Source organism: Coregonus lavaretus, assembly GCF_964263955.1.
Source record: "Coregonus lavaretus genome assembly, chromosome: 29".
NCBI lineage: Eukaryota > Metazoa > Chordata > Actinopteri > Salmoniformes > Salmonidae > Coregonus > Coregonus lavaretus.
This window is the reverse complement of record NC_140016.1, coordinates 37,287,675-37,313,830: the sequence shown is the minus strand read 5'-3', so window position 1 is coordinate 37,313,830 and position 26,156 is coordinate 37,287,675. Positions and strand designations below refer to the sequence as shown.

The following is a 26,156-nucleotide window of genomic DNA, read 5'->3' as shown; positions in this document are numbered from 1 at the left end:
TTCATCAATGGGAGCAATTTCCAAATGCCTGAAGGTACCACGTTCATCTGTACAAACAATAGTACGCAATTATAAACACCATGGGACCATGCAGCCGTCATACCGCTCAGGAAGGAGACGCGTTCTGTCTCCTAGAGATGAACGTACTTTGGTGCGAACAGTGCAAATCAATCCCGGAACAACAGCAAAGGACCTTGTGAAGATGCTGGAGGAAACAGGTACACAAATATCTATATCCACAGTAAAACGAGTCCTATATCGACATAACCTGAAAGGCAGCTCATCAAGGAAGAAGCCACTGCTCCAAAACCGCCATAAAAAAGCCAGACTACTGTTTGCAACTGCACATGGGGACAAAGATCGTACTTTTTGGAGAAATGTCCTCTGTTCTGATGGAACAAAAATAGAGCTGTTTGGCCATAATGACCATCGTTATATTTGGAGGAAAAAGAGGGTGGCTTGCAAGCTGAAGAACACCATCCCAACCGTGAAGCACGGGGGTGGCAGCATCATGCTGTGGGGGTGCTTTGCTGCAGGAGGGACTGGTGCACTTTACAAAATAGATGGCATCATGAGGAAGGAAAATGATGTGGATATATTGAAGCAACATCTCAAGACATCAGTCAGGAAGTTAAAGCTTGGTCGCAAATGGGTCTTTCAAATGGACAATGACCCCAAGCATACTTCCAAAGTTGTGGCAAAATGGCTTTAGGACAACAAAGTCAAGGTATTGGAGTGGCCATCACAAAGCCCTGACCTCAATCCTATAGAAAATGTGTGGGCAGAACTGAAAAAGCGTGTGTGAGCAAGGAGGCCTACAAAGCTGACTCAGTTACACCAGCTCTGTCGGGAGGAATGGGCCAAAATTCACCCAACTTATTGTGGGAAGCTTGTGGAAGGCTACCCGAAACGTTTGACCCAAGTGAAACAATTTAAAGGCAATGCTACCAAATACTAATTGAGTGTATGTAAACTTCTGACCCACTGGGAATGTGATGAAAGAAATAAAAGCTTAAATAAATCATTCTCTCCACTATTATTCTGACATTTCACATTCTTAAAATAAAGTGGTGATCCTAACTGACCTAAGACAGGGAAGTTTTACTAAGATTAAATGTCAGGAGTTGTGAAAAACTGAGTTTAAATATATTTGGCTAAGGTGTATGTTAACTTCCGACTTCAACTGTACATTTTATTCAATCAAACTGCTCGCACGCGTCTGTTTAGCCAGGCGCTAAAATAGAACTTGGTTCTATTTTTGACACTTGACGCGATGCAAGTCCCACCACTCCCATCTCCTCATTGGTTTTTAGCAGCATATACCCACGTTGTGATTGAAAGATGAACTGAGGTCCACACTCCAATCCAGTTGGTGGTGGTAATGCACCTTAAAGTTGGTTGCCAACTGCCATATAAAGTCCACAGAAGAAGAAGACTGAAGGAGGAGATATTACTACAAACGAACTAGGTTTTCCCTTTTATCTGTGGATTAATTGTCAGAGTAGAGAACACGCGATTGTGTGACTCAAAATGGGTAAAAGATCTACAAAGATCCGGAAAAAAAGGACCTTGTGCATTTCAGATAAAATAACAACCCAATGTTTATATCCCTGGACAAATTAGCTAGGAACAGCAAGCTAGCTAGCTAAATGTCCATGAATGTTTCATGTGTTTCGACCTGTCCCTAAATTAATATAGTTGGTTCAGAGTTCGTTTTGATATTTCAACCTGCGTGTCCTGATCGCGTCTGGTGTGGATGTACAAAATCGGACGCACACGCAGGCCCGGTCTAGTCAGCATGTAAGAGTCTAAATAGGAATAAGCAAAGGCTTTGATTTCTGGTCAAATAGATGGAAAAGGGGTCTTTGAAAACATCTTCCAGAAAAAGTCTTAAAAGGTATTACAAATACATCAAAACACAATAATGTTGAAATAAAGACCCCTGCCAACTAATATCAACACTTCTATTTAGTTTTGGATAAATTTCTCTGCCTTCTGTAAGTTTAAGAATCATTCCGTTACCAAAAACCTACATATCTTTAAGATATTTTCTCATTTCTCTCCCTCATGAGGAGGGAGGATAATTAAAGTTCACAGACGTAACAAGTAAAGGTAGACTTATCAATTAGTTCAGTAGAGTGGGTAGACTAGAGTTCGGTACAGTGCACAGTAGAGCACACTAGAGTTGAATTCACCATAACATATTGCATTGTATTGTACTGAACTCTACTTTACTGTAATCTACTGTACTGTACTGAACTTTACTGTACTAAACTCTACTGAACTCTACTGTTCTGTGCTGTGATGTACTTTGATATCCAAACTTGTGAAACATAGATATCTATGATTGGTTCAGATTTGGTCTGGTCTGGACCAACCAAATTTGGTCTTGTTTGGGGGCAGAGCTCATTAAAATTATAGCCAGTGTAAAATAATACCCAAATATACAAAGGAGGATAATGCATATTTATACCTTTGTGTACCTATTTAGGATACATCACCATGAAGAGAATGACATTCACATCCATAATTTTGCATTTCTGTGTAGTACAGATCAGGGACCCATGATGAAATTATGTTACCGCAATTCCATTACCGGGTGTAAATCCAGTTCACTTACTGTAGTTCAATAACCAAAAGAGATTTTTTCTAAGTCAATGTGTCATGTCATAGCTGACACCCCATTCTTTTTGCAGACATTGTTGAATCTTAATTCGGAGCAGATATTTAACAGAGTTTTTAGAAAACGTGGACACATAAAATACAGATTTTACCAAAATTCTGTTACCAAACTTCTTCCAGTAAATGTGTTTTTGTCATATGTTCTGTGTAAATTCTTAAAAGTAGTCCTTGTGCATAGAGTTGTATGGTTTGTTAAACGTTGAAGTCAATGTTTTTTGTTTGGCATTTTATGTGAAAAAATCTGAGTCTCAGCGCAATTACGTAAACGTGTACACCCCTGAAACCCCTGTTCCCACACACTGCCATAGGTATCCACAGAGAAATAGTTTTCTTTATCTCTGACTCAGATTTAATTTCATTATGCTGCTTCTCTTTTCCCCAAAGCCATGGCTACAACCAACCCACTTACTGCTGAATCTTAAGCAAAGCTGAACCTCAGTCTCCCCACTAAAAATGGAGCTGCCAAATCTCCTCATATTCTACAACAATCTTCTCTGCATTCAGTGTTCCCCTCATTTATTCCACAGCTCCATTATCCTGAGGCCACGGTGAACTCAAAATCACAAAGATCCTTCTCAAACGCTCCCTCTCTCTTTGCAGCACTCTCATTCTCATTGCTCATCAAATTCATATATGCAGGCTCCCTCTCTCTCGCCTACTCCCTCCATTATGTCCAATCTAAAGATGCCCTCCCCATTGATCAGTGGAGAGCTGTACAGTATGAAGTTAAATGGCTGTCACAATGCATGATGGACCTTTTCTTCATCATGGTCACCCCTGTTCAGAGGGATCAATCAACCTTGATTCAGTCAGATGGATGCTCACTAGATGGCCATGGAAGGAGTAGTGGGAGAAAGCAATAGGCCATTTCCTAGGCCGATCACACCGATAGCGTCATGGCATTTTGGTACACCAGAAGTACATTAATTTCCAATGGAATGCTGAATTTGCCTTGCAGCATTGCGTTGCAGAGGCAGTTGCAGTGCGTTCTGTGTGGTGCATACGTTGTATTTATCGAACGTATGCGTCAAACTGTATGTGTAGACGGCTTGACAGAAATGGTAGCAGAAGGTGAATGTTTAACTTTTGATGCACACATATCCAGATGATGCAGTGTACCATTTTGCGCAATAACGCTGAAGGTGTGATCGAGGCATAATGCCTATAGGCTATATGAGCTATTCTGTCACCATAATTGGGTAACAATGTGGGCAAAAATAAACCAAATGCACCATCTTATTCAGAGGCATTGTTCCATGGTAATACCTTGTAACAAGCATGTAAGTACACAGGCAGTTACACTTTTCTTAACAAAATTAAAAAGATAGATAACGTGGTAAGTAGTTTTTTGATACATTACATTACTTAAAATCTGCTAACAACCTATTTGTAGGCTACAGCATCATAGTTGCATAATCCTGGAGTTGTTTGGACTACCGGCTGCTCATGTTTTCCTTTCATCATTGATGACTGTAGGCTTACCACTCATCTCTGATTGTGGGCCAATGGAACTCTGCAATTACTTTGCACTTATACACCATTGAAAGGCTGTAAGAGATTTGGAGTAAATTCCAGCTATTTATGTATCACGGGTAAATAAGGGAATAAAGAATAAGGGAAAAATAAATTGGTGCAACTATAGAGCACACGCACACCAATTAATAACTCAATTTCTCCAATGAAAGCCATAATCCCATATCCAAGAAGAGAGAAACATTATATTTGCTGTGACATTGGATTTCACAACGAAAATGGCACTTCAATAGCAGCACAAGCCGCCAGGACATCGTGGTGGAATGAAACATAAAAATAACTTTGTGCATGGTCTCAACGCTCTGAAATAGGCTACTGTAATTAGCAGGGTTGAACAGTAACGGATTACATGTAATCAGTTACATGTAATCAGATTACAAAAAAATTTAGTCAGTTACGTTACCAGCTAAAATATTGTAATCAGATTGCAGATAGACTACTTTTGAAAAACTACATGATTACTTATTGGATTACTTCTAAAATCAGAAAGGATGTTTGCGGGAAAAAATACATTATGACACAATTCATTCTCTATTAAATTCTGCCGGGTATACCCTTGTATCCCCCGTGGACCGGTTCGTACATAAAACATTCTCCATTCAGGCTGCAAAGGCATCGATTTCCTCCTTAACTCAATTTAATGATGAGAAGGCGCAAAGAAACAGTGAAAATATGTGTACTTTCTTTATAAAACACAATTTTCCACCACCATGCTACAGTGGCTAATGCTACTGCTGCAACCTGATTGGCTGAACGCGATACACAACATGTGGTTTTAGCATTAGCCACTCTCACATGGTGGTGGAAAATTGTGTTTCATAAAGAAAGTACACATATTTTCACTGTTTTTTTATGCCTTCTATAATACATACTATTTAATTCGCCTTCATGCAATTAAATCGATGACGGAAATCGACGCCTTTGCAGCCTGAATGGAGAATGTTTAATGTACGAACCGGTCCATGGGGGATACGAGTTTATTCCCTTTGGACGGTAAATATCGCCATCTGCCGTCCTTTGGGCTACTAAAGAGCGAGTCTGATCACAAGTCAGAGGTTTTAGGTTTTATGGTGGTCCATTGTATCCAATGATGACTTCCACTTCTGAGTTAACAGTGAATTATTTGGTAGCTGTAGAGTCTAAGCCGAGATCCACAAACGTTATTGCAGGTTGAGCATGTGCAGTCTGTGTTGGCGGGGACAGGCATGGTTGTGTGTCTCCGGAGCTGTTTTTGCTGTCTCTTTGCGCTCCTCTCCTCCTCCAACCGCATCCAGGTGGAATGGTTGGCAGAAGCGTCCTCCAGGTCTGTGGGTTTGATGTTGCACTTCTTCAACTACGTTTCCAGCTGGTCCTTGTAGCACTTCATCTGCCTCCCTGCAGACCGCCGGCCAATGTGTAGCGGGCCATACAGGATCTTCTGCGGCAAACGCTCCTGAGACACTATAATGACATGTCCGAGCCAGCGCAGTTGGTGTTGGCACACGGTCGACCAGGTGATTCCCAGGATGCGCTGGAGGCATCCTATGTGGAATCGCTCGAGCTGCTTGATGTGGCAACTGTAGGTGATCCAGGCATCACAGCTGTAAAGAAGTGTGGTAATGCAGATGGCTTGATAGACAGTGACTTTGGTGTGGAAGTGAAGATCCCTGTTTTGGAAGACCCTGCGTATGAGTTTCCCGAAGGCAGCTGAGGCTTGCTTGATCCTGTTCTGAATTTCGGGGGTTGATGCTGCAGTCCTCCGAGAGGATGCTGCCCAGGTATTTGAAAGATTTGTGTTCAATGGTGAAGACAGGCATCGTGGGTGGAGGGCTGGATCTCCATTGGCAGACCACCTTGGTCTTGGTTGATAGACAGTCCCATCCTGCTATAGACCCACAAAGCCGTTACAAGGATGGACTGAAGGTCTTCCGGAGTGTGGGCCACAAGAGCACAGTTATCAGCATACTGCAGCTCAAGAACCCGTTCTGTCGAAACCTTGGTGGTTGCTTGGAGCCTCCTGATGTTGAATAGGTTTCCATCCAGCCTGAAGTCCACCGCAACCCCACTGCTGTCCTCAACCTTCTTGTGGAGAAGCTGGGTGACACATAGAAGGAAGTTAAAGAGTACAGGTGCCAGCACACACCCCTGCCTCACACCGATGCTTACTCCAAAGGGCACTGACTCCTGCCTTCTTACAGCCACCAGAGCCATCATCCCATCATGGGACTGGCAAAGGATGTTGACAAATATGAGTAGAATGCCCCATAGTAGTTCCCTGCTCACAGTGTCGAAGGCCTTGGAGAGGTCAACAAAGGCCATGAAAAGGTCCTGATGTTGTTCATGGCACTTCTCCTGGAGTTGCCGTGCCGTGAATATCATGTCGACCATACTCCTATTCTTTCTGAAGCCATATTGTGACTCTGGCAGCAGTTCCTTTCTGATGTTATTCACCAGCCTTTGTAGCATCACCTTGGCCAGGACCTTGCCGGCCACAGCCAGAAGGGATATCCCCCGGCTGTTGCCGCAGATGGACTTGTCACCCTTGTATAGATGCTGACAATCTTTGCATCCCACCACTGTTGTGAGACAATCTCCCGGTCCCAAACCTCAGTGATGTACTGATGGAGCGTTCTCGTGCAGAAGTAACTTCCCTTCTTATGTAGCTCTGCCGGGATGCTGTCAGCACCAGGAGTCTTGTTGCTCTTGAGGGAATGGATAGCTGGTAACACCTCTTGGAAGGTTGGCAAATGGTTGAGGTCTTGAATGGGTGGACGGAGAGACAGTTCTTCCAGGATGGGTTGGTCTGTAGGAGAGCGCAGATTGAGTAGTGCTTCAAAGTGGTCAGCCCACCTCAACAGGAACTGGTTTTGGTCCTTCAAGAGAGTCAGACAATCAGCCTTATTCAGGGGGTGATGGAGCAGCTTCTAGAGCCATAGATAGCTTTAGCTGTGTTGTAGAAATTGTGCATGTCATTTTTGTCTGCATAAATTAGGATTTCGTGTGCCTTCTTCATCCACCATTCATTCTGCAGAGCATGCAATGTTGTTTGCACTTCCTTGCGTGATGCTCGCAATTGTTGGCGGAGGGTAGCAGATGTGGGGCTGTTGAGAGTAGCCCTGTGCACTTTGTGCATATTGTCCAGTAAGACAATATGCACAATGTGATGGTGTCTGAGTTCTCATCGAAACAGTCCTGATGTTTCTTACCTCTGTAGTCAATATAGTGGGCCGCTGCCTGACAGAGCACTGAGTTGATAGATGTTTAGCCAGCATCATACAGTTAACTGTCCAGCATTCTGCACCCCTCATGGCACATGTCAGCAGGACGTAATTAGTGTCAGAACGTCTCACTATGACGTAGTCCTTCAGGTGCCAGTGTTTGGAGCGTGGGTGCATTTTCAGATGGTAACGTTGGTGCGTATGCACTGAGAAAAGTAGCCTTTAGTACATAGCCTCAAATGTGAATCCTTAAAGAGATGGGTGGGGCTAAAGCTTAAAAGGGTGTGAACAATGCTGAATGGGTGTAGACAAAGAAGAGCTCTCCAGTAGGTACCAAAACATTCAAGGGCCATTTTCTCAAAAGTGAGGTTACAAGTTTATCAATTTTCAAAGCTGAATTACTTTCCACTTGTTCATCAACTGTAGTGTATGATATACAATTCTCTAGCTCTGAGTCTTTACTTTTATCCAATGTAAAACACAATTTCAAACTTTGCTACATAAGACCGACAAAGCCTATTCCCCCTCAGGAGACTGAAAAGATTTGGCATGGGTCCTCAGATCCTCAAAAAATTCTACAGCTGCACCATCGAGAGCATCCTGACTGGTTGCATCACCGCCTGGTATGGCAACTGCTTGGCCTCAGATCGCAAGGCACTACAGAGGGTAGTGCGTACGGCCCAGTACATCACTGGGGCCAAGCTTCCTGCCATCCAGGACCTCTATACCAGGCGGTGTCAGAGGAAGGCACTCAAAATTGTCAAAGACTCCAGCCACCCTAGTCATAGACTGTTCTCCCTGCTACCGCACGGCAAGCGGTACCGGAGTGCCAAGTCTAGGTCCAAAAGACTTCTCAACAGCTTCTACCCCCAAGCCATAAGACTCCTGAACAGCTAATCATGGCTACCCGGACTATTTGCACTGCCCCCCCACCCCATCCTTTTTACGCTGCTGCTACTCTGTTAATTATTTATGCATAGTCACTTTAACTCTACCCACATGTACATATTACTTCAACTATCTCAACTAGCCGGTGCCCCCGCACATTGACTCTGCACCGGTACCCCCCTGTATATATAGCCTCCTTACTGTTATTTTATTTTACTTCTGCTCTTTTTTTCTCAACACTTTTTTTGTTGTTGTTTTATTTTTTACTTTTTTTGTTAAAAATAAATGCACTGTTGGTTAAGGGCTGTAAGTAAGCATTTCACTGTAATGTCTGCACCTGTTGTATTCGGCGCATGTGACCAATACAATTTGATTTGATTTGATTTGAGCCGGTAGGTCACATATTACCTCAATTACCTCGACTAACCTTTACCCCCGCACATTGACTCGGTACCAGTACCCCCTGTATATAGCCTCGTTATTGTATTCGGCGCATATGACAAATACAATTTGATTTGTATTGTGGAGTAACTAAAATGTTGATCCATCCTAGTTTTCTCCTATCACAGCCATTAAACTCTGGCCTTATGGTGAAATCCCTGAGTGGTTTCCTTCCTCTCCGGCAACTGAGTTAGTAAGGACGCCTGTATACTGGGTGTATTGATACACCATCCAAAGTGTAATTAATAACTTCACCATGCTCAAACGGATATTCAGTGTCTGCTTTATTTTATTTTTTTACCCATCTACCAATAGGTGCCCTTCTTTGCGAGGCATTGGAAAACCTCCCTGGTCTTTGTGGTTGAACCAGTCTTTGAAATTCATTGTTCGACAGAGGGACCTTACAGATAAGTGTATGTGTGGGGTACAGAGATGAGGTAGTCACTCAAAAATCATGTTAAACAATATTATTGCACACAGAGTGAGTCCATGCAACTTATTATGTGACTGTTAAGCAAATGTTTACTCGTGAACTTATTTAGGCCTGCCATAACAAAGGGGTTGAATACTTATTGACTCAAGACATTTCAGCTTTTCATTTTTTATTAATTTGTAAAAATTTCGAAAAATATACAGTTGAAGTCGGAAGTTTACATACACTTAGGTTGAAGTCATTAAAACTTGTTTTTCAACCACTCCACATATTTCTTGTTAACAAACTATAGTTTTGGCAAGTCGGTTAGGACATCTACTTTGTGCATGACACAAGTGATTTTTCCAACAATTGTTTACAGACAGATTATTTCACTGTATCACAATTCCAGTGGGTCAGAAGTTTACATACACTAAGTTGACTGTGCCTTTAAACAGCTTGGAAAATTCCAGAAAATTATGTCATGGCTTTAGAAGCTTCTGATAGGCTAATTAACATCATTTTAGTCAATTGGAGGTGTACCTGTGGAGATATTTCAAGGCCTACCTTCAAACTCAGTGCCTCTTTGCTTGACATCATGGGAAAATCACAAGAAATCACCCAAGACCTCAGAAAAAAGATTGTAGACCTCCAAAAGTAATTTCCAAACGCCTGAAGGTACCACGTTCATCTGTACAAACAATAGTACGCAAGTATAAACACCATGGGACCATGCAGCCATTATACCGCACAGGAAGGAGACGCGTTCTGTCTCCTAGAGATGACGTACTTTGGTGCGAAAATTGCAAATCAATCCCAGAACAACAGCAAAGGACCTTGTGAAGATGCTGGAGGAAACAGGTACAAAAGTATCTATATCCACAGTAAAACGAGTCCTATATCAACATAACCTGAAAGGCCGCTCAGCAAGGTAGAAGCAACTGCTCCAAAACCGCCATATAAAAGCCAGACTACGGTTTGCAACTGCACATGGGGACAAAGATCGTACTTTTTGGAGAAATGTCTGGTCTGATGAAACAAAAATAAAACAGTTTGGCCATAATTACCATTGTTATGTTTGGAGGAAAAAGGGGGTTGCTTGCAAGCTGAAGAACACCATCCCAACTGTGAAGCACGGTGGTGGCAGCATCATGCTGTGGGGGTGCTTTGCTGCAGGAAGGACTGGTGCACTTCACAAAATAGATGGCATCATGAGGAAGGAAAATTATGTGGATATATTGAAGCAACATCTCAAGACATCAGTCAGTCATCAGTCGCAAATGGGTCTTTCAAATGGACAATGACCCCAAGCATACTACCAAAGTTGTGGCAAAATGGCTTTAGGACAACAAAGTCAAGGTATTGGAGTGGCCATCACAAAGCCCTGACCTCAATCCTATAGAACATTTGTGGGCAGAACTGAAAAAGTGTGTGCGAGCAAGGAGGCCTACAAACCTGACTCAGTTACACCAGCTCTGTCAGGAGAAATAGGCCAAAATTCACCCAACTTGTTGGGGCGGCATGTAGCTTAGTGGGTAAGAGCGTTGTGCCAGTAACCGAAAGGTTGCTGGTTCTAATCCCCGAGCCGACTAGGTGAAAAATCTGTCGATGTGCCCTTGAGCAAGGCACTTAACCCTAATTGCTCCTGTAAGTCGCTCTGGATAAGAGCGTCTGCTAAATGACAAAAAAAAATAAAAAAAAAAAAAAAAAATGTTTGACCCAAGTTAAACAATTTAAAGGTAATGCTACCAAATACTAATTGAGTATTCTGACCCACTGGGAATGTGATAAAATATATAAAAGCTGAAATAAATCATTCTCTCTACTATTATTCTGACATTTCACATTCTTAAAATAAAGTGGTGATCCTAACTGACCGAAGACTTTACTAGAATTGAATGTCAGGAATTGTGAAAAACTGAGTTTAAATGTATTTGGCTAAAGTGTATGTAAACTTCAGACTTAAACCGTAATTCCACTTTGACATTATGGGGTATCATCTGTAGGCCAGTGACAAAAAAACTCAATTGAATAAATGTTTTATTCAGGTTGTAACACAAAATGTGGAAAACGTCAAGGGGTGTGAATACTTTCTGAAGGCAGGTATATGTGGCATAAACCCAACCAATCTGATTAGGCTAATTCAAAAGTCTCCTGTAGGCATGCGCACTTTCATCCCAAAATTAATTTCAGCATCCTCAAAATGGCTTGATGTTAACCAGGTTTCAATCCAACCTTCTTATACGAGTAAAGTACATAATGGGAAAACATACAGTTTATTAGGCTAAATGAAATAAGATATAATGAACTTCACAGCATAGTGAAAGTGCTCCTTTCAATAAATATCGTCTTATTCTGGTGACATGATGATCGATGCTTGACTGCCGTTTGACAAATACAAATAATCTTGCACTTTTGTCCATAATAATCTCCTCGTGTAGGCTATACGCATGGTATCTGTGAGCTGTTGGCTAGAGCTCATGTGCCAATACCAGAGTGGGCACATTCGCTTACTCAACATTTTCTGTGTCAAAACCATCAGTAGACCTAAAGTTGAAAATGCAATGGAAACCCACTTAACTTGTATTTTTTATTCGGTACATTGGAATTTAAATCACAAAATATGTATTTACGCACAGACTTTTATCTGCAACAAGTCACTTCGATGGAAACACAACTCTGATGGGAAAAATGTCCATATTGTTTTCATGCAGATGTTTTAATATTTGCATGAAAATCTGTCGCCAATTGGATGGAAACCCCTAAAGACTGGCAAGTGTGCTAGTCCAGTGTCACTTTGATTATGCCTGCACATCATGGTTTACCAGCAGCCCAAACAGCTAAAGAATACAGACCAGCCAAAATAGGCTTGTAAAATTTTATAAAACTCATCTGGAGGTCGAGGGAAAAAAGTATTTGATCCCCTGCTGATTTTGTACGTTTGCCCACTGACAAAGAAATGATCAGTCTATAATTTTAATTGTAGGTTTATTTGAACAGTGAGAGACAGAATAACAACAAAAAATCCAGAATAACGCATGTCAAAAATGTTATAAATTGATTAGCATTTTAATGAGGAAAATAAGTATTCGACCCCCTCTCAATCAGAAAGATTTCTGGCTCCCAGGTGTCTTTTATACAGGTAACGAGCTGAGATTAGGAGCACACTCTTAAAGGGAGTGCTCCTAATCTCTGTTTTTTAACTGTATAAAAGACACCTGTCCACAGAAGCAATCAATCAATCAGATTCCAAACTCTCCACCATGGCCAAGACCAAAGAGCTCTACAAGGATGTCAGGGACAAGATTGTAGACCTACACAAGGCTGGAATGGGCTACAAGACCATCGCCAAGCAGCTTGGTGAGAAGGTGCCAACAGTTGGTGCGATTATTCGCAAATGGAAGAAACACAAAATAACTGTCAATCTCCCTCGGCCTGGGTCTCCATGCAAGATCTCACCTCGTGGAGTTGCAATGATCATGAGAACGGTGAGGAATCAGCCCAGAACTACACGGAATGATCTTGTCAATGATCTCAAGGCAGCTGGGACCATAGTCACCAAGAAAACAATTGGTAACACACTACGCCGTGAAGGACTGAAATCCTGCAGCGCCCGCAAGGTCCCCCTGCTCAAGAAAGCACATATACAGGCCGTCTGAAGTTTGCCAATTAAACATCTGAATGATTCAGAGGAGAACTGGGTGAAAGTGTTGTGGTCAGATGAGACCAAAATGGAGCTCTTTGGCATCAACTCAACTCGCCGTGTTTGGAGGAGGAGGAATGCTGTCTATGACCCCAAGAACACCATCCCCACCGTCAAACATGGAGGTGGAAACATTATGCTTTGGGGGTGTTTTTCTGCTAAGGGGACAGGAAAACTTCACCGCATCAAAGGGACGATGGACGGGGCCATGTACCGTCAAATCTTGGGTGAGAACCTTCCCTCTGCCAGGGCATTGAAAATGGGTCGTGGATGGGTATTCCAGCATGACAAAGACCCGGAAATAACGGCCAAGGCAACAAAGGAGTGGCTCAAGAAGAAGCACATTAAGGTCCTGGAGTGGCCTAGCCAATCTCCAGACCTTAATCCCATAGAAAATCTGTGGAGGGAGCTGAAGGTTTGAGTTGCCAAACGTCAGCCTCAAAACCTTAATGACTTGGAGAAGATCTGCAAAGAGGAGTGGGACAGAATTCCTCCTGAGATGTGTGCAAACCTGGTGGCCAGCTACAAGAAACGTCTGACCTCTGTGATTGCCAACAAGGGTTTTGCCACCAAGTAGTAAGTCATGGTTTGCAGAGGGGTCAAATACTTATTTCCCTCATTAAAATGCAAATCAATTTATAACATTTTTGACATGCGTTTTTCTGGATTTTGTTGTTGTTATTCTGTCTCTCACTGTTCAAATAAACCTACCATTAAACTTATAGACTGATCATTTCATTTTCAGTTGGCAAACGTACAAAATCAGCAGGGCATCAAATACTTTCTTCCCTCACTGTAAGTATTTGATCACCTACCAACAAGTAAGAATTCCGGCTCTCACAGACCTGTTAGTTTTTCTTTAAGAAGCCCTCCTGTTCTCCACTCATTACCTGTATTAACTGCACCTGTTTGAACTCGTTACCTGTATAAAAGACACCTGTCCACACAATCAATCAGACTCCAACCTCTCCACAATGGCCAAGACCAGAGAGCTGTGTAAGGACATCAGGGATAAAATTGTAGACCTGCACAAGGCTGGGATGGGCTACAGGACAATAGACAAGCAGCTTGGTGAGAAGGCAACAACTGTTGGCGCAATTATTAGAAAATGGAAGAAGTTCAAGATGACGGTCAATCACCCTCGGTCTGGGGCTCCATGCAAGATCTCACCTCGTGGGGCATCAATGATCATAAGGAAGGTGAGGGACCAGCCCAGAACTACACGGCAGGACCTGGTCAATGACCTGAAGAGAGCTGGGATCACAGTCTCAAAGAAAACCATTAGTAACACACTACGCCGTCATGGATTAAAATCATGCAACGCATGCAAGGTCCCCCTGCTCAAGCCAGCGCATGTCCAGGCCCGTCTGAAGTTTGCCAATGACATCTGGATGATCCAGAGGAGGAATGGGAGAAGGTTATGTGGTCTGATGAGACCAAAATATAGCTTTTTGGTCTAAACTCCACTCGCCGTGTTTGGAGGAACCCTAAGAACACCATCCCTACCGTGAAGCATGGAGGTGGAAACATCATTCTTTGGGGATGCTTTTCTTCAAGGGGACAGGACGACTGCACCGTATTGAGGGGAGGATGGATGGGGCCATGTATCGCGAGATCTTGGCCAACAACCTCCTTCCCTCAGTAAGAGCATTGAAGATGGGTCGTGGCTGGGTCTTCCAGCATGACAACGACCCGAAACATACAGGCAGGGCAACTAAGGAGTGGCTCCGTAAGAAGCATCTCAAGGTCCTGGAGTGGCCTAGCCAGTCTCCAGACCTGAACCCAATAGAAAATCTTTGGAGGGAGCTGAAAGTCCGTATTGCCCAGCGACAGCCCCGAAACCTGAAGGATCTGGAGAAGGTCTGTATGGAGGAGTGGGCCAAAATCCTTGCTGCAGTGTGTGCAAATCTAGTCAAGACCTACAGGAAACGTATGATCTCTGTAATTGCAAACAAAGGTTTCTGTACCAAATATTAAGTTCTGCTTTTCTGATGTATCAAATACTTATGTCATGCAATAAAATGCCAATTAATTACTTAAAAATCATACAATGTGATTTTCTGAATTTTGGTTTTAGATTCCGTCTCTCACAGTTGAAGTGTACCTATGATAAAAATTACAGACCTCTACATGCTTTGTAAGTAGGAAAACCTGCAAAATCGGCAGTGTATCAAATACTTGTTCTCCCCACTGTATAAACAGTTGAAGTCAGAAGTTTACATACACTTTAGCCAAATACATTTAAACTCAGTTTTTCACAATTACTGACATTTAATCCTAGTAAAAATTCCCTGTGTTAGGTCAGTTAGGATCACCACTTTATTTTAAGAATGTGTAATGTCAGAATAATAGTAGAGAATGATTTATTTCAGCTTTTATTTATTTTATCACATTCCCAGTGGGTCAGAAGTTTACATACACTCAATTAGTATTTGGTAGCCTTTAAATTGTTTAACTTGGGTCAAACGTTTCGGGTAGCCTTCCACAAGCTTCCCCAATAAGTTGGGTGAATTTTGGCCCATTCCTCCTGACAGAGCTGGTGTAACTGAGTCAGGTTTGTAGGCCTCCTTGCTCACACACGCTTTTTCAGTTCTGCCCACACATTTTCTATAGGGTTGAGGTCAGGGCTTTGTGATGGCCACTCCAATACCTTGACTTTGTTGTCCTTAAGCCATTTTGCCACAACTTTGGAAGTATGCTTGGGGTCATTGTCCATTTGGAAGACCCATTTGCGACCAAGCTTTAACTTCCTGACTGATGTATTGAGATGTTGCTTCAATATATCCACATAATTTTTCTTCCTCATGATGCCATCTATTTTGTGAAGTGCACCAGTCCCTCCTTCAGCAAAGCACCCACACAGCTTCACGGTTGGGATGGTATTCTTCGGCTTGCAAGACTTCCCCTTTTTCCTCCAAACATAACGATGGTCATTATGGCCAAACAGTTCAATTTTTCTTTCATCAGACCAGAGGACATTTCTCCAAAAAGTACGATCTTTGTCCCCATGTGCAGTTGCAAACCGTAGTCTGGCTTTTATATGGCGGTTTTGGAGCAGTGGCTTCTTCCTTGCTGAGCGGCCTTTCAGATTATGTCGATATAGGACTTGTTTTACTGTGGATATAGATACTTTTGTACCGGTTCCTCCAGGATCTTCACAAGGTCCTTTGCTGTTGTTCTGGGATTGATTTGCATTTTTCGCACCAAAGTACGTTCATCTCTAGGAGACAGAACGCGTCTCCTTCCTGAGCGGTATGATGGCTGCATGGTCCCATGGTGTTTATACTTACGTACTATTGTTTGTACAGATGAACGTGGTACCTTCAGGCATTTGGAAATTGCTCCCAAGGATGAACCAGACTTGTGGTGGTCTACAATTTTTTTTCTGATGTCTTGGCTGATTTATTTTGATTTTCCCATGATGTCAAGCAAAGAGGCACTGAGTTTGAAAGTAAGCCTTGAAATCCATCCAGAGGTACACCTCCTATTGACTCAAATGATGTCAATTAGCCTATCAGAAGCTTCTAAAGCCATGACGTCATTTTCTGGAATTTTCCAAGCTGTTTAAATGCACAGTCAACTTAGTGTATGTAAACTTCTGACCCACTGGAATTGTGATACAGTGAATTATAAGTGAAATAATCTGTCTGTAAACAATTGTTGGAAAAATTACTTGTGTCATGCACAAAGTAGATGTCCTAACCGACTTGCCAAAACTATAGTTTGTTAACAAGACATTTATGGAGTGGTTGAAAAACGAGTTTTAATGACTCCAACCTAAGTGTATGTAAACTTCCGACTTCAACTGTATATATACAGTACTAGTCAAAGGTTTGGACACACCTACTCATTCCAGGTTAATTTGTGTTGGTCTTTTCCTTCACTCTGCGGTCCAACTCATCCCAAACTATCTCAATTGGGTTGAGGTCGGTGATTGTGGAGGCCAGGTCATCTGATGCAGCACTCCATCACTCTACTTGGTCAAATAGCCCTTATGCAGCTTGGAGGCGTGTTTTGGGTCATTGTCCTGTTGAAAAACAAATGATAGCCCCACTAAGCCCAAACCAGATGGAATGCCGTATCGCTGCAGAATGCTGTGGTAGCCATGCTGGTTAAGTGTGCCTTGAATTCTAAATAAATCACTGACATTGTCACCAGCAAACCTCCTCCTCCATGCTTAACGGTGGGAACCACACATGCAGAGATCATCATTTCACCTACTCTAATTCTCACAAAGACATGGCGGTTGGAACCAAAAATCTCAAATTTGGACTCATCAGACTAAAGTACAGATTTCCACTGGTCTAATGTCCATTGATTGTGTTTCCTGGCCCTAGCAAGTCTCTTCTTATTATTGGTGTCCTTTGGTATTGGTTTCTTTGCAGCAATTCGACCATGAAGGCATGATTCATGCAGTCTCCTCTGAACAGTTGATGTTGAGATGTGTCTGTTACTTGAACTCTGTGAAGCATTTATTTGGGATGCAATCTGAGGTGCAGTTAACTCTAATGAACTTATCCTCTGCTGCAGAGGTAACTCTGGGACTTCCATTCCTGTGGCGGTCCTCATGGGAGCCAGTTTCATCATAGCGCTTTATGGTTTTTGCGAATAAACTTGAATAAACTTTCAAAGTTCTTGAAATGTTCCGTATTGACTGACCTTCATGTCTTAAAGTAATGATGGACTGTCGTTTCTCTTTGCTTTTGTGAGCTGTTCTTGCCATAATATGGACTTTTACCAAATACGTCTATCTACCTTGTCATAACACAACTGATTGGCTCAAATGCATTAAGAAGGAAAGAAATTCCACACATTAACTTTTAGGAAGGCACACCTGTTAATTGAAATGCATTCCAGGTGACTACCTCATGAAGCTGGTTGAGAGAATGCCAAGAGTGTGCAAAGCGGTCATCAAGGCAAAGGGTGGCTATTTGAAGAATCTCAAATATAAAATATATTTGGATTTGTTTAACACTTTTTTGGTTACTACATGATTCCATATGTGTTATTTCATAGTTGTGATGTCTTCACTATTATTCTACAATGTAGAAAATAGTAAAAATAAAGAAAAACCCTTGAATGAGTACGTGTTCTAAAACTTTTGACCGGTAGTGTAGTCTGTTATGTTTCACTATATCGGATCACTACAATATATTGGTATCACTCCGCGGCGGAGGGATACATCCGAGGTGAGGATTTACAGATTTACTCCCGTGTACACCTGTGTCACAGCTGGGGTCCGCCCAAATATATAGACCCCATGGCCGCGACACACATTCTCTACATCATTTTTGAGGCGCCTCTAGCACCATAGAGGATTGGAGTGATCCATATAGCTCACATAACCGTGGTTACATACGTAACCTTCGTTATGTTTCACTATATTGGATCACTCCAATATATTGGTATACCCTTACCAGATTTAGTCGGTGCTAGAGGGACCTGGCCAGCCAGCAGCAAAGTCCGAGATGCAGGGGCCGAGACGCAGGGGCCGTCAATGTGGAAAGGGGGTTCCGGCACAGTCCCCGGAAGGGGAGGCGACGCCTAGCACCGCTGAACCAACCGCAGAGGGAGGTGCCACATTTACCCGATAGTACCTAGCAAAGGTGCAAGAGGAAGCCCAGCTGGCCGCAGCACAGATATCAGCGAGGGGCACTCCTCTCAGTAAATCAATTCAAATCAAATGTTATTTGCCACATGCGCCGAATACAACAGGAATAGACCTTACAGTGAAATGCTGTTAAGTATTACAGTGCTGTTTACTGTTAAGTAAAAAATAGATAAGTAAAAGATAAAAAATTGCAAATAATTAGAGCCCAGGATGCAGCCAGTGTTGAATGTACCACCACAGATCTCAGCACTGGCATGCCAGCCAGGCGGAATGCTGTCGTAATCGTGTACACGATCCAGTGAGAGAGCCTCTGCTTTGATAGCCCAGCCCCCAGGACTCTCTCACCATAGCAGAAAAAGAGCTGGTCTGTTGTTCTCACTGACCGTGCCCGCTCCACATAGGCAGCCAGTGCCAGCACAGGGAGGTGCCACCCGAACTTGTTCCACAGGTGCTGCACCACCTGGGAATGTAGGCTCCAGTCCCAAGGTGGCGGGCCCTCCCTCGAGAGCATATCCACTGCCACATTCAGTATGCCAGTTACGTGCACTGCGCGTAGAGACGCTAGACGTCCCTGAGCCCAGAGAAGGAGCTCCCATGCCATAAGATGGAGACGGTGGGACCTCAGTCCACCCTGATGGTTGATGTAAGGTTGATGTAAACCACCACTGTGGTGTTGTCCGTTCTCACCAGGACATGTCTTCCCTTCAGATGTGGAAGGAAAGACCGCAGGGCCAGCAGTACAGTAATGTATTGATGTGCCTGCCGCTCCAAGGGGATAGCCAACAGCCACTGGCCAACCTGCCCTTGGTCACACCCCCCCCCCAGCCGATCTGGGAGGAGTCTGTGCTGACCAGCTCCCGGCGGCACATCCTCAGCATCTCCACCCCACTTGGGAGAAAGGTGCAATAGCGCCACCTAAACAATGCCCTGAGGCGCTGTGCGGTCACCCGGAGCTGGCGGTGACGGTGGCGCTTTGGGTGCAGCCGGTGGGAGTTGAACCACCGTTGAAGAGGCCGGAGATGGAGCAGGCCCAGGGGAATCAGCAACGAGGCTGCCGTCAGCAAACCCAACAGGTGTTGGCAGGTCAGGGTGGATACCACCCGCCCCTGCTGAAAGTGGTCGCGGCAAGATAAGATCGCCTGAACCCTTCTGGTGGGCAGGCGTGCTCTCATGAGGACTGAGTCCAGTTCCATGCCAATGAAGGCCACCCTCTGGGTGGGCGTTAGACGACTCTTCTTGTTGTTTATAGTAATGCCCAGCCCGCCGATGTGGGTCAGGAGCGTGTCTCTGTCTGACAGGACCTGGGTCCTGGTCGGGGCACAAATCAGCCAATCGTCCAGGTAATTGAGGATCAACAATCCTCGGGACGTGAGAGTTGCCAGGACAGCGTCCATGCACTTTGTGAAAGTGTGGGGTGCCAAGGAGAGGCCGAAGGGAAAAACCATGAATTTGTAAGCCGTGAATCAGAGGTACTGCCAATGAGCTGGGTGAACAGGAACATAGAAGTACGCATCCCTCAGGTCCAGCGTCACAAACCACTGGTCCCTGGACACGGCCTGCAACACGCGGGATTTGGACAGCATGTGGATCCTCAGTACCTTCAAGTACCCATTGAGGTTGCGGAGGTCCAGAATCGGTCGAAACCCTCCATCTCTTTTTGGGACCACAAAATAAGTGGAGTAGATCCCACCTAGCCATTCTGATGTCTCGATCCTGCGGATGGCACCCTTGTCCAGGCGAGAGGAGATCTCCAGCCGCAGGGTTTGGTGACACGAAGGACCCTGAAGGACGGGGGCCGGCACCGGAATTGGAGTCGGTACCCCTCGAGCATTGCGGACAACACACCCTCCTCCCACTTTGCCCTTTGAGACCGGGAGAAGCGGCAGAGGCCGGGGAAGGGTGTGTCAGGGGTCCTGCTGGGGCCCGCCTCTCCTCTGGCACCGCGAGCGCCTGGGTCCCCCAGGCACGTCCCTATGGTGGTGACAGGTTGTTGCTTCACCGCACGCTGTGCCCCTCCCCGCTGTCGTCCCTCAGCACGAGGCAATGGGGCAGGAGAGGGACCCCCCCCATCATTCGGGTGCAGGTGGGTGGCGACGGTCCGTCTGCCTTGGACCCGGGGCCTGAGGAGGCGGCATGAACCGTCTCAGGATCTCCCGGTCCCTACGAACCTTATCGGTCTGCTCCAGAATGTCATCAACCCCTGGGCAAAACGTCATTCCTGGGGTGATGGGGAGAGTGGCAAATGTGCTCTGGAGAACAGCTGGCAGACGTGATTGGGCCAGCCAGAGATGGCACCGGGAGGTATCCACCTGCGCCATGGCCCGTCCGTTGGCACGGGCCACATCCCTCTGGAGCAGGGAAAGCAGGCGAGACACCTCCATTGCTTCCCGGAGGAGCTGCTCTGTGCCCTCCTGCAGCCGGGGCAACAGAGTCTGCAGGTAGGCCTGCAGCAGCATGGAGACCAGAGGGACCCATATGTGGCTTTCAAGTCTGCATCAAAGACTCTGGGGGGTCCCGGCTTCAGTCACGGGTTCCATCCTATAATCTCCTGGTTCGGAAGGACCATGGCAGCTATCATGGTGTCCATGGTCGGGTACTCACGGAGGCCGTGTGACTCCGTGCCCGCAACATAACTCCATGGTCCAGTCTCTGCTGTGAGTCGGAAGTGCCCCCTGGCAGAGGCCCAGCTCTCATGCAAGGCCTCGCGGAACTCAGCAGAGATGGGGACAGATGGAGAGTCATCATTGTCCACCAGTTTGATGTCCAGTGCAGTGGCTACGTGAGTGAGTAGGCTCCTCATAGCCTCTCGAGCTGCTGGGGGGCGATGAAGCCCCTCTGCCAGCTTCTGATGGCCTGTCAGCCTGGTAGCCTAGCTCACGGCGGTGAACAGTGCCAGCATCGTCCCCCAGGAACAGCCTATCACTGGCCAACATGGAACAGCTATCGTCGCCACCAAAGCTATCAACCTTCTGACGCAGGGCATGCGCCCTCCGTTCAAGGTGGTCCCAGCGGTCCGATTCCTGCCGCTGTCCAGGACTGGCAGCAGCCAATCACACCAGGCGCAGACGTTATGAGAACACCACACAAAACAGGCATCCAGTAGGGCGCTCCACCGCCCTCTCCGCGTGGCTCAAACCCAGACAGTGAATACACAAGGTATGGGGATCCCCAGGGGGGATGCCACCATTACACCTGTCACAAAGGGAAGCCATAAGCTCATCCAAGCCAACAAGGCCACGGAGCAGGGGTCCAACGCCCTGGGAGAGTTTATGTCGTGACCCGCTTGGAGGAATAGGAACCCGGTGAGGGATAAAATTACCCAGTACCTCTGCAAAAAAACGGGGAAGACCCGTTTGGGAAAAACAGGCAGACAAAAAAACAGCAACCAAGTAATGGATTTGATTTATTTGTGTGTTTGTTTTACGCCAACTGCAATATTACCTAGCCGGTTTAATATCCAAGCAGTAATAACAGCACAATATGATGGAGTAACTCCTTTAAGGAACGCCAAATGTAATGTCTCAACATAGTGGAAGCCCACCACGATACTCTTACGCTCTGCAGGGGAAAGAACAAGAAAAAACCCTGCAGCATGTTAAAGCAATTCACAACACACACATAGTCGGCAAGTTGTGTAAGGTAAATTACAGTTTGTGTAGCAAGAGCCACCATACAAATGGATGCACACGGAGTCGTAGTGCGAAACACAAGTACGACAAACCACGGGCAGAAGATGCAGATCAACAACCAGCAGCGAGTGGAGCACTCAAGAGGAGGGGCTGGCCATGTGGCCAGCTGCTCCAGGCTGCAAACAGCCAGTGAGTATACTTCCACGCAAGATATTACACTTAACAGTGACTTACCAAGCGAACTTCAGAAAGTTTGTACCTCAAACCATACGGACGTCCGCAGAGAAAATGGAAGAGAACGTGTGTCGCGGCCATGGGGTCTATATATAGGGGCGGACCCCAGCCGTGACACAGGTGTACACGGGAGTAAATGTGTAAATCCTCACCTCTCATGTATCCCTCCGCTGCGGAGTGATACCAATATATTGGAGTGATCCATGTAGCTCATTTTATAGCTCCATATAGCTCAAATTAACTCTTTTTTTTTTTTTTTTTTTTACAGTATAAGGGGAGGGCCGTGAAAATATTTGTAACATTGGGGAGGGGGGTGCATCTTTTTTTATGACACCTCGAGTTGGACCAGCATGATTGTGGGTAACCTGTAAAAATATATATTTGTTCATTGTCTTTCATGCCTTGTTAAAGCAGTCAAATACGGCACAGAAATTGTCCATGGTGATGAATCAAGTAACTTAGTTTTATGCACTGTTATCATGCAGCTTGGGGTAGCCACTGAGCTGTTGTCCGAAGAATTGATGAGGTGTCTTCCAACATGCCCACCAGGAAGCGTCGTATGTAACCTGGCAACACTATTCTAAAATCGTTCTATTATTACTTTCATTCGACGAGTCATGCAGAGCCAAATTCAGTGGAACCGAGTGCGCTCTCGCTGCCTACAACGGTACTACAGAGACAACGGTAGATAGGCTACTACTGAGGGTTGAAATAAGCATACGTTTTAACATACCTGTATACTGCAAGAGAAACATTGTCCACGGAAAATGTTCCAGTCCAGATAGTGAACTCCCGTCGGCTACTGTTTCGCGTGTTTATAAAATATATTCCTTAGATTGAGAGTAATATATAATTTCCCCTTCGGCTTTGCTCGGCATGCAGACTGGGCTGCAGTGACGTGTGTGTTGTGAGCAACAATAGTGGAATTGGTGGTTTGCCTTCAAAATAAAAGTATTCAATTGAAACTGAAGCAAACGGATAAAAATGGTGGAATCATGTAACAATTGGACTAGATAATGCCAAACAAGGTTGGAATGTTGTTATATAAATTCAACAAAAGACAATAATTAGTTAATTTGACACAAAAAAAAGTACAACATCACACCTGTGGATGTATTAGACTTCAGTATTGCATTGGGGGCATACTTATATTGCAATGTACAGCCTAACCTATGGATCTTGGGTCCATGAAATGGGGTATCAGTGACACCCAACGATTAACACTGTAGAGTCGACGTCCGAGCCTCCGCGGAAATCGAAGTAACATAATACAGAGGGTGTTTGTCAGACCATGAGACATCCCAAAAATCGGTCTTCCCACAAAATCATCTGTAGCGTCCGAACAGTTTCGACTCTCATGAGCACGTACATGTCCGTTGTTTTGCTCTTGGACACCCACAGGCCTCACAAGACTAGTTTGAAGGTTTCCTGGTACTAGTTGAAAAAATGAATTGAAGTTTATACAGAGAATGTTCAGTGCCAAATATAAGGTGTTAAATACATGTTAAAAAATGTTTTACTAATGTTTCCTGAATTTTCTTATATCTCTCAGATATAGGACATACACTTCAGAACAAACTTCCTTTAGATTTTTTGGGGGGCACTATTTGTTGTTCCATGTAGTGAATCTGTTATTCAATGCGTTTGTATGGGCTAATAGCAGTAAGGCCAAATACAATTGTTCATCAAACCATTTTTCTATATTGTTTTTCGATTCCCCCCCGGCTTAGACAGGGCTTAGACTCTAATGGGTTAAAATTAGAAAGACTTTAGACAATATTATTATTGCAGGACTTTAACTGTGGGAAATCACCTCACTATTTAGCCTATTGTGTGTATTGGACATTCATATTGCAATTTACACCCTTATCAATGGATCTTGGGTCCATCAAATGGGATATCAGCCCACTCATTGACACTCACAGAACACAACTGTGAAGAGTTTTCACAGTGGACACATCTGAAATCAGGCTAACTGATAGGACTTAAATCAATGCAGAAAATCGCCAATCAAAATAAACGTTCTACCACAGCGAACATGTTATTTTTGCATAGACTATTTGATTCTGAGTTCAGAAATATAAAGTTTGTATGTGAAAACTATTAATACGATGCATACTTTCAGTTTTTCCAAACTCAATTATCGCGCATAAGACTGAGGCTTGCGCTACCGGTGCTGGTACATGTGGCAGATCAGATCAAATAAGCTGCTGGAATGCCAATTAAGCTGTTTACATGTCCTAATAATTAGAAAGATTGCTCAGAAAATCAGATGTTTTCATCGACGTATGCTTACTTTGACTTTGAACTACTGCAATCATCAGTTAATATCTCATTATTAGTGTGAATGTAAACATACTCATTGTCATCATAATCATTAAATGTGATGATCGGAATAGATTTATTGTCAAGCCTCTTCCCTGAATATTGTCATAGGTTACCAGAAAAAAAGCACATAGCTCTGTACTGTAAACATAGCAAGTGTCAGTTTAATCTAGTGTGAGATCTTGATGATAAGGCTGCCCTTCCATTAGACTGCCCCTCCATGTCTAAAGTGTATGTACTATGTGTGTTATAGCAAAGATGATATATACAAGCATTTCACTACACCCGCTATAAAATCTGCTAAACACGTGTATGTGACAAATATAATTTGATTTGATTTGATTTTCACAAGATAGCCGAGTGACCGCTCTAACAATGGAAATGCATGTCCTCAATGATTGAAAGCAGCCGAGATCAGTTGGGACCATTCTAGCAAATAAGAGGGCACATACGCATGTGAACTACAGGCACAACTCAGTAGTTTTTCTCAAAGTTACTGGAATGCCACTTACAGTGTCTTAAGAAAGTATTCACACCCCTTGACTTTTTCCAGATTTCGTTGTGTTACACCCTGAATTTAAAATGAATAACATTGAGATTTGTTGTCACTGGCCTACACACAATACTCCATAATGTCAAAGTGGATTTTGTTTTTTTGTGACATTTTTACAAATTATACTGAGCAAATATATATACACAACATATAAAGTGTTGGTCCCATGTTTCATGAGCTTAAATCAAAGATCCCAGAAATTTTCCATATGCATAAAAAGCTTATTTCTGTCTAAATTTGGCACAAATTTGTCTACATCCCTTTTAGTGAGCATTTCTCCATTGCCAAGATAATCCATCCACCTGGCAGGTGTGGCATATCAAGAAGCTGGGTAAACAGCATGATCATTACACAGGTGCACCTTGTACTGGGGACAATAAAAGGCCACTCTAAAATGTGCAGTTTTGTCACATAACACAATGCCACAGGTTTTGAGGGAGTGTACAATTGGCATGCTGACTGCAGGAATGTCCACCAGAGCTGTTGCCAGAGAATTTAATGTTCATTTCTCAAGCATAAGCCGCCTCCAATGTCGTTTTGTTGAGAATATGGCAGTACGTCCAACCTGCCTCACAATCGCAGACCACGTGTAACCACGCCAGCCCTTGACCTCCAAATCAGGCTTCTTCACCTGCAGGATAGACAGAGACTAGCCACCCGGACAGCTGATGAAAATGAGGAGTATTTCTGTCTGTTAAGGATCAGACCCTTTTTTTCCAATTTACGCCTAAAATGACATACCCAAATCAAACTGCCTGTAGCGCAGGACCTGAAGCAAGGATATGCATATTCTTGATACCATTTGAAAGGAAACACTTTGAAGTTTGTGGAAATGTGAAATTAATGTAGGAGAATATAACACAATAGATCTGGTAAAAGATAAAACAAACAAAAAAACGTATTTTCTATTTATTTTTTTGTTCTGTCATCTTTGAAATCCAAGAGAAA

General features: G+C 44.0%; 1 protein-coding gene across 1 annotated transcript in view; it reads right to left on the bottom strand.

The window, feature by feature from the left end:
• The window catches only part of LOC311105136 (ecto-NOX disulfide-thiol exchanger 2-like), a gene marked incomplete at its 3' end in the record, with an annotated part of 419,761 nt that extends 396,642 nt beyond the window's left edge, over positions 1-23,119 (bottom strand). The window contains exon 1 of the mRNA XM_084147162.1: positions 23,064-23,119. Within this exon, the coding sequence (XP_084003288.1) occupies positions 23,064-23,085 (22 nt within the window). The 5' untranslated portion in view covers positions 23,086-23,119. The remainder of the gene's footprint in view (positions 1-23,063) is intronic.
• Positions 23,120-26,156: the final 3,037 nt, after the last annotated feature.